Here is a 13761-nt window from a genome sequence, read left to right on the forward strand (position 1 = left end):
ATTCTTTAATACCTTTGTAATTCATGGAGGTCTTTAAGAGCAATCCTTATTCACTATTATTTAAAATTTGAAAATAATATTAGACTACCTCTATAATGCGACTACTATTCTTCAAAATAACTAAATTTTTCAATAACATTCAATCAAAAGCCTGTATCGGTTCAGCTCAGTTTCACCGCCATTTATGATGATTCTTTTTTAAAGCAATGATTAACTATAGAATTTGTTGAAAAGCCTATTCCTGTAGCCGTTCAACCTGAGCTGTATTTACAAACATCTTTTTAACATCACGAAACAAACTTAGATGGCGTAAAATACAACTGTTCCCATAGTGTATTCATTTGGCGACTTAACACTTAGTATTAAAAAAGTAGAACGGTAGTAGCAGGGATTATTTTTATTTAATTTTTTGGGAATATTACAAGTAGTAACGGGATAATACCAAAAAATTTTCCGATTCTGATACAAATTCCAACTTGATATCTCAATTCTCGTCTGATTGCAAGAATAATTATCTTTTAATATTTTACGATATCAATCCGGGTCTTTTTTCCTATAATGTGACAGCCTATTATGTTTACATTATTATGTGAAAGGCTGTATCTTGGAAGTCCGATTTTTATATTTTAAAAATCAATTTAACGTCAGAATGAGATTAATCTCTTTGGCACCCCTTCTCTGGAATTGGCATAATATATTCCATACTATTAATTGGCATGTAGTAGTGAGAGGTTTGAAAGGCCTCAATTATCAAGATCTTAGCGAAAAAGCTTTGTTTCCCCTCACCTAAAAACTCTCACATATACGCTAAATTTATTTCATCATTTATCACCATTATATCCTATTTGTCATTTAACTTGCAAACAGGAGAGAGACACTTCTTTAAGAAAATACATGAAAATGAAGGGAATTAATGGGGTATAAATGATTTGTAACATCACGCCCCCTTACTAATACTATTGCTACTAACAAGTCACCACAGCACCAAGCTGCATAAGGCTAACACAGCTACGCACGCTCCGCCTTTATCGTAATCTATTAAAAGCCTTCCTCTTTACACCCTCCCAGGAAGTTCCCATTTCCCTTAAATCTTTTTTTTTTACGACATCCACCCACCCCAACCGCGGACGACCTGCTTTCAGTTTAGCACTAGATGGTTGGCCGAAAAGAACAATCTTCGACAATCTATCATCCTTCGTTTGCAGAACGTTCCCTAGCCATCAAGGCCGTACCCGGGGAAGGGGGGGGGGGGGTGAGCCCCCCTACAGAAATGTTTGTCTGACTAGTAAAAACATAACAAAAATGGATATAAACAATTTTTTTGCGTGTTTGAAACCCCCCTCCCCGACAAAATACTGGGTATGGCGTTACTAGCCAACTCAACCTTTCTCTCACTATAGCCCTAGAAAGCAGGATTTAACCACAATTTTCGTACGGCCTACTGTTTGGAATACGGTCAGGCAGCCGGGTACCCAAAACAAATAAAAATATTATTATAACAGATGTTTTAATTATCAAATTTATAATTTCAAATACATTTCAGCACATTTTTTAATCTCAAAGTTACTAAAAGTCAAAATAGAGACATCTTTGAGGTTAGAAAGGGTGATAAGCTCCATTGACAAGTTTTTACAAAAAAGGAAAATACTCTGAAGATAAACTAATAATAGGGGTGTTCCCATTTGAGCGCTTTCCCATTTGAGCGCCACGGAATTTTGTTCCATTTGAGCGCCACGGAATTTTGTTCCCATTTGAGCGCCACGGAGTACCATTTGAGCGCCAAACCCAAAATTGTGATTTTGCGGTGGATGAAGCGTGGTTTGCTGCCACATTGACCTGTAGAAATATTTATTGCCACGAAGACAACGAACAAAACTGAGGATTTTATTGGGTCAATGGTTGTGAAATAACTCTGTACTGAGAGTTAAGAAGCTAAACGTTTGTTTAAGCTTCTACGTTTAAGCTAAACGTTTTAAAGTTTCTGATTACTGCTTGGCAAAAGTGGAAGTAACACCCACGGTGCTTGGCGGCCGGAAAAACTTGCTTCACGGATGTCAGCAGACCGGTCTCAAAATCAGAGACGACGGTCGTCGGGCGAAGTGTCACTCCTTTCATCGCAGCCTGTAGGATCAGCTCGCTGAAGACGTCGTTGTAAAGCTGCGCAGACTTGCTCTCCATGAGCACGAAGACAGCGGGAAGTTGCTTGTCGCCGAAGAAAACGTGAACGGTGAACAACTGGCCGAATGGGGAAGGAGCTGAGTCGAAGGTGCCGTCCATATACCATTCCGGGCTTCGTTCAAGCAGACTTAACGACTCGTCGGTTGCAAAGCAAATCGCAGCGTTATTTTGAAGCTGAAAGAGGAGGAATCTCTGGTTTGCAGACGTCTCACTGAAAGCCTGGGGCAAGGGCGTCGGTACGGATATAGTATCAGCGGGCAGTGGTGGTATCAGCTTGTTTCGTGATCTGTACATGGACGACTTCACGTGCTTATAGGGTAACTGAGGCAAAGCACTCAGCCCACTGGCAGCAGCACTTGCGACCTGGCCGTCGTAGATAGCGGGAATCGGACGAGTAGTACGGGCTGACTCGCTTCGAAGGTCTGACCGGAATTTGTACTGCTGGGTCTGCAGAGGATCAGCGCTGTGGTCGTGCGTACCAACTGAAACTGGTGAGCCGTCGCTGGAATCAGTGTGTAACCGCCCGAGACATCCCTTCTTCATGCATCTCCAGCTCTTCTTTCTTCCTCCAGAAATCGGCTTATCGAATCTGTAGACGAAACCGTCGTGTTCTAGCAGTTGTTTATTCTTGGAGCTCTTCATTGTCAAACTGACTTATTAATACTAACCAGAAATATTGTTCCTGGCATCATTAAATACTTGTTATAAGAGGGTAAAAAAATATGCTCCCACACTAAATCCTATTGCATTTTGTGGGTAAACGGTTGTGCAATCGCTTACGCAATTAGGTCACCTGACCTTGCATCGTAAATTAGGATTAATGGGCGCTCGAAGTAAATGTTATAAGAGGGTGCAAAATTGTTAGCTCAGTTCAGTTCAATTTCGGACTTGGATAAGAGAAGAGCGATTTTCAACATGAAGAGGAAACGCAAAATATTATCTGGCGCTCAAATGGGACACAACTGAACTAATTAAAATACGGCGCGCAAATAGGAAATTCCCATTTGCGCGCCATGGCGCTCAAATGGGAAAGCGCTCAAATGGGATACACCCTAATAATATTCTCTGTAGCATTACCCATTCCTTAAAAAGCCTCGTCCCTTACCCCTCCCCCCAACATAAAACACCTCTTACTCAGATCAAAAGTTCATTTGCACCAAAGAAGTTAATTTAATTAACTTAATTAATTTAATTACTCGTGCCTCTAGGCTGAATTCATTTGTGATACCCAAAAACGTTTCGCTTTTGGTGAGCACCCAATTGTAGGCCAATAAAATTAATTAGGTCTAATTAATTTAATTAATTAATTAATAGTAATTACGATTAATTAATGGGCTAAGTATGAAGACATCAGACCCACTTTTTTTTTTATAAAATGTCGTAAGTCAATAATAGGTTAAATTTGTATATAAGTCACCGTTTTATGGTCCAGATCTATTTCAACTAGCCTCAAAATATAAACGATTTAAAAGTAACCATTTTGAGACCCCGGATGTCAAGTTAATTTTAAAAGCTTCACTTCCTTAACACTAAACGGATTTAGCAGGTATGATGTATAATTTAAAGCATAAATGTCAACATTAGCTTATAACTTAGATATGCAGCAACTTAATGAAATACATGGACTTGATACTATTGCTATTATACAGGTACTTAAATAATTACTGCTAATTTCCATTTCATCATTTGAACAAGTTCTTCGTGACTTAGATGCATATCTTTGCCTCTTGTTTTGATTAATTTTGGAAGGTCATTTTGGTACCTAGAAAAAAGAAGTCAATATAATCAACTTTAAGCTAAATAAATAAGCGTATAATCAATCAACTAATAAGCTTTGTAAAGCCTACCGCATTTGGCATTAAATAAATAAATAAAAATAGGTTAGATTTGGCTTCTTTTGCAACCCGAGGATTTTGTAGTAGGAGAGGAGCAGCGTTGCCAATACTTTGAAGTTAACTGTATCGTTTTTTCGACAAAAATCGGACCGCCAGAGAATAATTTGTACCATCTGAACAGCAATTACCATAACAAGAATTTCTTTTTGATAAACTTGAAGGGATATCCGAGCAAGAAAGGAGCAAGTAAAACTAAAATGTACCGAGAAATTTCCAAATGTATTTTGAAATTTCCAATTGTTGGAAATACAAATTTCCAAATGTTGTATTTCCAATTCCAAATGTGGCGCTTTGCACCAGGATCTCAAAATTCTACCAAAAACATTACAATTGTATCGCCATATTGACATTACCACACACATGCAATGAGAATTGTCGGCTCTATTTGTCCAATGAAAATCGGTGCTATTTTTACAGTACAAATGACTGATAAAAAAAAAAGCTTAAACCTCAAGAAGATTTGAAGTGAAGTTTAATCTGCCGTCCTGTTGGCTTTCTGGGGTGCCATTCTTTTGGTACACATGTGGACCATTTTATGGATTATAAACAAGCAAATTCAGCCCATAACAAGTTGTCAAGCTTTCAAATTATAGTGGTATGTCATTACAAATACCATACCCACAAACAAGGAGGGGATGGAGGGGGGTACCCCCCCTAGATAGGTTCAAATTTATTTTCCGGACCGAGAGTCTATGGGAGTTCAATCTGCCCTTGACCCTCAGTTTATGGGTGCCGTTATGTTGTACAATTGTGGACCTTTAGGTACATAATAAACGGTACTTTCCCATGGGGTGGGCCTTTCGGGTTAACCGCAATAGAGTAGGCAATGATAAAACCTTTTTTTGACGTGTTAACCGCTATAGAGTAGGCAATGATAGCGCAGTTTTCATTGCGTATACGATATTAAACTGTGTTTTTTGGGGTTTAGGGGGGAATGTACCTAGGTTAGGTTACGTATTTAATATATGCTACGCTTTACCCCACCCACTAATGTGCAAATATATAGCCCAAATCTGTTTCTAAACTATTATATATTCATCCTATTTTATTTCATTAGCATTAACCGAACTTGACTTTTTAGAAAGGCCCTCCTAATTGGAAAGTACCTAATAAACAAAGCGAACCCACAACAGGTGGTTAGACTATCAAGTCACAGGGGTATGCTATTACAAATGTGATACACAAGAAGAGGTAGGGGGAATATGTCTACAGACCGTCCCTAGAAAAATCGTAGTCTGAAATGGAACTTTCTTTGTATTTTCACTTTTGAGTCTGAAATGGAACTTTCTTTATATTTTCACTTTTAAGAGATATTAGGTCATAAAAGCCATACATTATTTGCTACTGCCAGCCTGGTCCAGTGACCAAAAGAGTAAGAGCAACCTGGTGACAGTGCATCTAGTATTTATTCTCTTCTTTTTTTTATGTGAGGCATTCTATTGATTGATCTGCTGTTTCTTAGCATATTTTACCCTTTCTCAAATTTCTGAACGTGCCATTACTTATAAATTGTGAATTTACGAGCAAATACACATCTTAGTTTATAATTTGTTAGTTTTCCACCACAAAGTGAGAAAGCTATTAGTCACGGAGAAAATTCGAAAGGTAATAGTGTTAACTTGGCTCTCTAATAAAGAACTACTCCTAAATCTTTCAGCAGTATATTTTCTTTAGTCGGCTTTAATTGTTAAGAAGTACTGTTGTGCTCTTCGTGAAGTGTCATACTATCTGCAAAGTAGTGATTTAAAATGCATCAGATTCATCATCTATGTAATCAAGTTTAACACTATGGATGTTATTTCTGTTAGAATTTAAAAAATTTTAGATTTCAGAACAGTGAGCTGAAATGACCAAAAAAATGAATTTGAATTTTTAAATACTTTAAAAAGCTCTTGCCCAAACAAACTCAAAATAATAGACAGTCATGACTCAAAAGTCTCTTTTTTACTGATTAAATAAATAAAAAACAAGTTTGTTCAACTGAAATTAAGGAAACGAACAGAATTCATTCCGTATATGTGGGGCTGCCTCTGCCTCAATCCTCGCTTTAAGCTAAAGTCTTCAAGTTCCTTCAAATTCAACGGACCTTATGTTGGAGTATTTCTTAAATAATCGTGACAAAAAATCAAACTTTAGCGTAAAGAGCGAGGGTTGAAGAAGGGGCAGATTTTCTCATATACGGAATAATTCCTGTAATTTTTAAGTTTTAATGTTACTGCTTACTTTCAGTTTTAAAAAAATATATTTTTTTTTTATTTAGTTTCTGAAGGTCATTCAAATTATGCCAGGAACCCCCCCACCCCTCGTGTAAGATTTCCCACGGAAAATTGTTCCCGGGGAAAATACCCCCCCCCCCCCCAAAAAAAATTATGTATATTTCTCCATAACAAATACTATATGTGAACAATGGGCAAATAGAATAACTTACAGCCCATTCCCAGGGAGTATGGGGGTCACGTCGCCCCAGGAGCGTGCCTTTCATCAATGTTGAATTAAATGGCTATCTCAAAATTTTTATGGGATGTCTACAAGTATCCGCGATCTTTCTTCTGGTAAAACTCAACATTTTTTATATAGGAGCTTAAAAACTTGATATGCTGAATCTGAAGATGTGATTATCATCAAGATCGCTTGACTTTTTGGGAGTGTTTCTCCTTTTACTAGAAAATTAGACAATTTTTCCGAGGCTCGTAACTTCGAATGGGCAACATAAAATTTAACGTATGTTTTATAGTTGGAATCAGCATAGAAATTCAATTATTTTGATGTATGTATTTTTATCAAAATTTTGTTTTTAGACTTTCGCTTACTATTGAGCCGAGTCGCTCCTTACATTTCGTTCTCACGAACTGTTTGATTATTTTAACTAATTTGTGGTTTTTGTTAAACTGGCAGTTATATAAAGGTTGCTGAACAAAGCACAGTCATGCAATCTTCAATAAATATCTGGTAAGTATTAATGTAGCCACCATCTTAGGAACAAATAGCTACAAAAAACGTAGAATCTGCAATATTCATTTGAAAAACCTGGTGGGAAAAAACGTTTATGTCTATATACATCCTCTTGGAATTTTTTTATCATTTTCGTAGACATGATAGATGATTAAGGGGTTTAAGCCCCACACAAAAAAAAAACGTTTATCTGACTCGTAAAACGCAACAAAATGCACGTAAAATTTGGGTACTATCCCATTACTCGGGCCTCTCGGGTTAATCACTATAGACAAGGCATTGATAAAACCCGTTTTGACGTCTTAACTGTTATAGAGCAGGCAATAATAGCAAGGTTTTCATTGTGTAAACGATATTAAACTGCGGTTATTTGGGGTTTAGGGGGGGGGGGGGGGGAGGTACCGAGGTTAAGTAAGGTTACGTATTTAATAAATACAATGCTTTATCCCCCACCCCCCTAATGTGCAAATATTTAGCCCAAATTTGTCTCTAAACTATTATATATTCATCCTATTTTATTTCATTTCATTAGCATTAACCAAACCTTACTTTTTAGAGAGGCCCGCATAATGGGATAGTACCAAAATTTGTTATGCGTTTTTCTAAGTTTTTGTTTGTAACCCCCCTCCCAACAGAGATCCCGAATGCGACCTTGCCTGTCCCTCTCTGAAACAATATCTTCTTGAAAACTCAGAAGTGTTTTGAGGCGAATAAAAAATTCGGAAACTGATCAGCAGCCAAATTGGGGCAAGGGTAGATGTTTATTGTCCTGTTTTGTCCCTCATTTTCCTAGCCAGATAAATGCAAGAAAAAACTTCTGCTCAAAAACAGCATATCAATATTGATTTTTTTTTCAATGAAATAAGCGAATAAAGGCACTTTCTAACTAAGTAATGCCAACAATTTAAAAACCGACTTACTACATTTTTCTTTTAAAACAGGTTGCCACTGTAAGAACCACCAGAGGTAATACCTTTCCCAACTGGATTTGTACGAATTAATTGCTTTTCTACTCACCTGTTTCTACCCTACCTCCTCTTGGAGGCAGAGTAGAACTTTACCCTTTTTTTATCACCAGTTTACCGGTAACCTATAACCATTTACCACATGTAATTAAAATCATATTTTTGTCTGCCCCTTGCAGGTCAATAATGTCGAGCAAGTCAAAAGTCAACAATAGAATGACAAAAAAAACTTTAGTGGCTGGTAAAACCTTGCCGTGGTTAATAACAGTAAAAAGGGTTGCAATTCAGAAATACATATGTAAGAGGGGGAGATTTCTTCCTAAAACTTTTATAATGAAGATGCAAAAAAATAAATCCAGAACTTTGGACACCGATAACTTTTATTTTTTCAACAGAATTAAAAAAAAATGTGTTTAAAAAAACTCTAGGGGGATTTGCTTTGCCCACCCCTCCAATCGGAGTCCCTAGTAGTTACCAGAAAATTTGGGTCAGTCACCGATGCAACGGTGACTGACTATTTCCCAGCAGCGTTAAAAAGAGAGGTAGGCTACTTTCCAAAACTCAATTACTATTAATAATATTTAACTATCTGCTGTTATTGTTGCTTCAAGACAGTGGATAGCACAGAATTATAAGCAATTCAAGTTACTATCATAGGCAGCGCAATAGCGCTGCCTAAGTAAAGAACGATGTTGGCACAATGTATTATTTATTATTTGGTTTCTTGGTCGTAGACCAGGGCACTTCGTATCAAAAGTGTTGTCGTAGAAACTTCGAAAAGGGCTCATTCGATTGGAAATTGGAGTGGCTTGTGCCCTTTTTAATACTCGAAAGTGATTGGAAGGCAACTAATACCCCTTCCACGCCCACCATTTCCCCAAACACATCCAATCAAAATTTTGAGATAGCCATTTTGTTCAGCGTAGTTGATTTCCAGATAGAAATTATGTTTTTGAGGAGGACACTCCCCCACAGCCCTCAGGGCAAGGGTTGTAAGTTATGCCCTGGGGAAATATAAGGTTTTTTGGTACAATCCCTTCATATGGGCCTTTCTAAAAAGCCAAGTTTATGTTCAGCGTAGTTGATTTCCAGATAGAAAATATCTTTTTGAGCAGGACACTCCCCCACAACCCTCGGGGCAAGGGTTTTAAGTTATGCCCAGAGGGCATATAGGAACGATGCTGGCACAATGTATCATTTATTATTATTTTTTTCGTTTAGAGCAGGGCACTTCATATGGCACGGGTCGTCGTAGAAACTTCAAAAGGGGCCCACTCGATTGGAAATCGAGAGTTCTAGTGCTCTTTTAAATAGTCGAAAGTGATTGAAGGGCAACTAGCCCCCCCACGCCCATCATTCCCCCAAACACATCCAATCAAAATTTTGAGATAGCTATTTTGTTCAGCATAGTTGACTTCCCGATAGAAAATATGTTTTTGAGGACACTCCCCCACGACCCTCAGGGCAAGAGTTTTAAGTTACGCCCTGGGGGCATATAAGGTATTTTTATAGAAGGAGTTGTCGTAGAAACTTCAAAACAGGCTCATTCGATTGGAAATTCAAAGGGCTAGTGCCCCTTTTAATAGTCAAAAGTGATTGGAGGGCAACTAGCCCCCCCCCCCACGCCCATCATTCCCCCAAACACTCCAATCAAAATTTTGAGAGCCATTTTGTTCAGCATAGTTGATTTCCAGACAGCAAATAGGTTTTTGAGGAGGACACTCCCCCAAAGCCCTGAGGGCAAGGGTTTTAAGCTATGCCCTCTGGGTATATAAGGTATTTATAGAAGGCATTGTCATAGAAACTTCAAAAAAGGCTCATTCGATTGGAAATTCAAAGGGCTAGTGGCCTTTTTAATAGTTGAAGTGATTGGAGGGCACCTAGCCCTCCCCCCCCCCCCATCATTCCACCAAACACATCCAATCAAAATTTTCAGATCACCATTTTTTTCAGCGTAGGCTAGTTGATTTCCAGATAGAAAAAATGGTTTTGAGGAGGACACTCCCCCAAAACCCTCAGAGCAAGGGTTTTAAGTTATGCCCTGGTGGCACATAAGGTTTTTATTGAAGGCGTTGTCGTAGAAACTTCAAAAAAGACTCATTCGATTGGAAATTCAAAGGGCTAGTGCCCCTTTTAATAGTCCCCCCAAAACCCTCAGGGCAAGGGTTTTAGGTTATGCCCTGGGGGCACATAAGGTATTTATAGAAGGCGTTGTCGTAGAAACTTCAAAACAGGCTCATTCGATTGGAAATTCAAAGGGCTAGTGGCCTTTTTAATAGTCGAAAGTGATTGGAGGGCACCTAGCCTTCCCCCCCCCCGCCCATCATTCCACCAAACACATCCAATCAAAATTTTGAGATAGCCATTTTGTTCAGCGTAGACTAGTTGATTTCCAGATGGAAAATATGTTTTTGAGGAGGACACTCCCCCACAATCCTCAGGGCAAGGGTTTTAAGTTATGCCCTGGGGGCATGTAAGGTTTTTATAGAAGGCATTGTTGTAGAAACTTCAAAAAAGACTCATTCGATTGGAAATTCAAAGGGCTAGCGCCCCTTTTAATAGTCAAAAGTGATTGGATGGTAACTAGCCCCCCCCCACGGCCATCATTCCCTCAAACACTCCAATCAAAATTTTGACAAAATCAAAATTTTGAGATAGCCATTTTGTTCAGCGTAGACTAGTTGATTTCCAGATGGAAAATATATTTTTGAGGAGGACACTTCCCTACAATCCTCAGAGCAAGGGTTTTAAGTTATGCCCTAGGGGCATATAAGGTTTTTATAGAAGGCATTGTTGTAGAAACTTAAAAAAAGACTCATTCGATTGGAAATTCAAAGGGCTAGTGCCCCTTTTAATAGTCAAAAGTGATTGGAGGGCAACTAGCCCCCCCACGCCCATCATTCCCCCAAACACTCCAATCAAAATTTTGAGAGAGCCATTTTGTTCAGTGTAGTTTATTTCCAGATAGAAAATGTTTTTGAGGAGGACATTCCCCCACAACCCTCAGGGCAAGGGTTTTAGATTATGCCCTGGGGGCACATAAGGTATTTATAGAAGGCGTTGTCGTAGAAACTTCAAAACAGGCTCATTCTATTGGAAATTCAAAGGGATTGTGCCCTTTTTCATAGTCGAAAGTGATTGGAGGGCACCTAGCCCCCCCACCCATCATTCCCCCAAACACATCCAATCTAAATTTTGAGATAGTCATTTTGTTCAGCGTAGGCTAGTTGATTTCCAGATAGAAAAAATGTTTTTGAGGAGGACACTCCCCCACAATCCTCAGGGCAAGGGTTTTAAGTTATGCCCTGGGGGCATATAAGGTTTTTATAGAAGGCGTTGTCGTAAAAACTTCAAAAAAGGCTCATTCGATTAGAAATTCAAAGGGCTAGTGCCCTTTTTAACAGTCAAAAGTGATTGGAGGGCAACTCGCCCCCCCCCCCCACGGCCATCATTCCCCCAAACACTCCAATCAAAATTTTGAGAGCCAATTTGTTCAGCGTAGTTGATTTCCAGATAGAAAATATGTTTTTGAGGAGGACACTCCCCCACAACCCTCAGGGCAAGGGTTTTAGGTTATGCCCAGGGGGCACATAAGGTTTTTTATAGAAGGCGTTGTCGTAGAAACTTCAAAACAGGCTCATTCGATTAGAAATTCAAAGGGCTAGCGACCTTTTTAAAAGTCGAAAGTGATTGGAGGGCACCTACCCCCCCCCGCCCATCATTCCACCAAACACATCCAATCAAAATTTTGAGATAGTCATTTTGTTCAGCGTAGACTAGTTGATTTCCAGATGGAAAATATGTTTTTGAAGAGGACACTCCTTACAATCCTCAGAGCAAGGGTTTTAAGTTATGCCCTGGGGCCATATAAGGTTTTTATAGAAGGCATTGTTGTAGAAACTTCAAAAAAGACTCATTTGATTGGAAATTCAAAGGGCTAGTCCCCTTTTTAATAGTCGAAAGTGATTGGAGGGCAACTAGCCCCCCCCCACGCCCATCATTCCCCCAAACACTCCAATCAAAATTTTGAGAGAGCCATTTTGTTCAGCGTAGTTTATTTCCAGATAGAAAATGTTTTTGAGGAGGACATTCCCCCACAACCCTCAGGGCAAGGGTTTTAGGTTATGCCCTGGGGGCACATAAGGTTTTTATAGAAGGCGTTGTCGTATAAACTTCAAAACAGGCTCATTAGATTGGAAATTCAAAGAGCTAGTGGCCTTTTTAATAGGCGAAAGTGATTAGAGGGCACCTAGACCACCCCCACGCCCATCATTCCCCCAAACACATCCAATCACTATTGTGACATAGCCAATTTGTTCAGCGTAGACTAGTTGATTTCCAGATGGAAAATATATTTTTGAGGAGGACACTCCCCCACAATCCTCAGGGCAAGGGTTTTAAGTTATGCCCTGGGGGCATATAAGGTTTTTATAGAAGGCATTGTTGTTGAAACTTCAAAAAAGACTCATTCGATCGGAAATTCAAAGGGCTAGTGCCCTTTTTAATAGTCAAAAGTGATTGGAGGGCAAATAGCCACCCCATGCCCATCATTCCCCCAAACACTTCCAATCAAAATTTTGAGATAGTCATTTTGTTCAGCGTAGTTGATTTCCAGATAGAAAATTTATTTTTGAGGAGGATACTCCCCACAGCCCTCACGGCAAGGGTTTTAAGTTAGGTCAATATATACCAAATCATATTATTGAGTTAGGACTAAAGTGAATACACAATTCGATGCCTTTTTTTATGGTGATTAAGAATATAATAAGCTTTTCTATGGGAAATTATTTTCAGCCCCCCCCCCCCCTATATAGGCCAATTTAGGGTTAGGTTAGGTTAGGTTAGGTTAGGTTAGGTTAGGTTTGGCTAAAATTCATTTGCGACAAAAATGATTATTATATTCGTAATCAGCATACAAAAATGCATCAAAAGATATATTCACTTTTGTTGTTACTCAATAATATGTTTTGGTAAAAATTTACCAAGGTAGGTAGGCTACTTCAAAATACCCTCCTGTGGAATACTTTAGCCTGTAGACCCATCCATGAAAGTTTCATTTTCCTAACCTAACCCTTTCCCTAGATAGCCAAAAGTAGTTTAAGTAGAATTTTACCGGCTACCTTGCTAGGAGTTGTTCTAAGCTGCCAAGCATTGAATCCAGATCACGTAACTCAACTAGCTACTTTCCAAGGTAGAATAGCCTAGCAAGAAGTCCCTAAACTAGGAGTTTACTGAAAATATTAACACACTTCTACGAATTTCGCTTATATCTAACACAAATAAGTAGACTGACTCACCAGTTATCTAGTTTAATAAGTTCTTCTGGCTTTTTATTTTTCTCCTGAGCTTTAAGTTTCAAAGCTTCTTGATATAAGTTAAACACATGTTCATACTGACTAGCTGTTCCTCTTAGAAAGAATGCAGATGTATCCCTGACAACTGCCATTTTTCTAAGTTAAATAAAATAAATAAACTTTTAACTATATCAGAGAATTCAAATAACTTCCTAAAACTTATGAATCAGAAACAAGACTAATGATATTGATCGTCGCCACTAGTTGGCAGCATGTACCGGAGGTTCTGTTCATTTTAGAAAATTACTAAATTGCGTTCTGATCTTATGGATTGAAACATTTATGAATATGAAGAGGGCCATAAAAATAATGTGGATAAGAAAGGTATTTGGGGATAGGGTTGTTATAAAAAAAATTGGTTTAATCTGAAGCCCTTACTGTAAAAACACAATTATTTGAAGCTTTTATTGTATCTTT

General features: G+C 38.6%; 1 protein-coding gene across 3 annotated transcripts in view; it reads right to left on the bottom strand.

The window, feature by feature from the left end:
- The window catches only part of Amun (protein amun), a 78540-nt gene extending 65033 nt beyond the window's left edge, over positions 1–13507 (bottom strand). For all 3 annotated transcript variants that reach the window (XM_089103521.1, XM_089103519.1, XM_089103520.1), the window contains exons 1-2: positions 13288–13507; positions 3844–3940 (exon numbers count right to left, since the gene is read on the bottom strand). In XM_089103521.1, coding sequence (XP_088959647.1) covers positions 3844–3940; positions 13288–13436 — 246 coding nt within the window. In that variant the 5' untranslated portion in view covers positions 13437–13507. The remainder of the gene's footprint in view (positions 1–3843; positions 3941–13287) is intronic.
- Between the last annotated feature and the right edge of the window lie 254 nt (positions 13508–13761).

The sequence above is a fragment of the Artemia sp. Qi Xiang Cuo genome, chromosome 17 (assembly GCF_049724085.1).
Source record: "Artemia sp. Qi Xiang Cuo chromosome 17, ASM4972408v1, whole genome shotgun sequence".
Lineage (NCBI taxonomy): Eukaryota > Metazoa > Arthropoda > Branchiopoda > Anostraca > Artemiidae > Artemia > Artemia sp. Qi Xiang Cuo.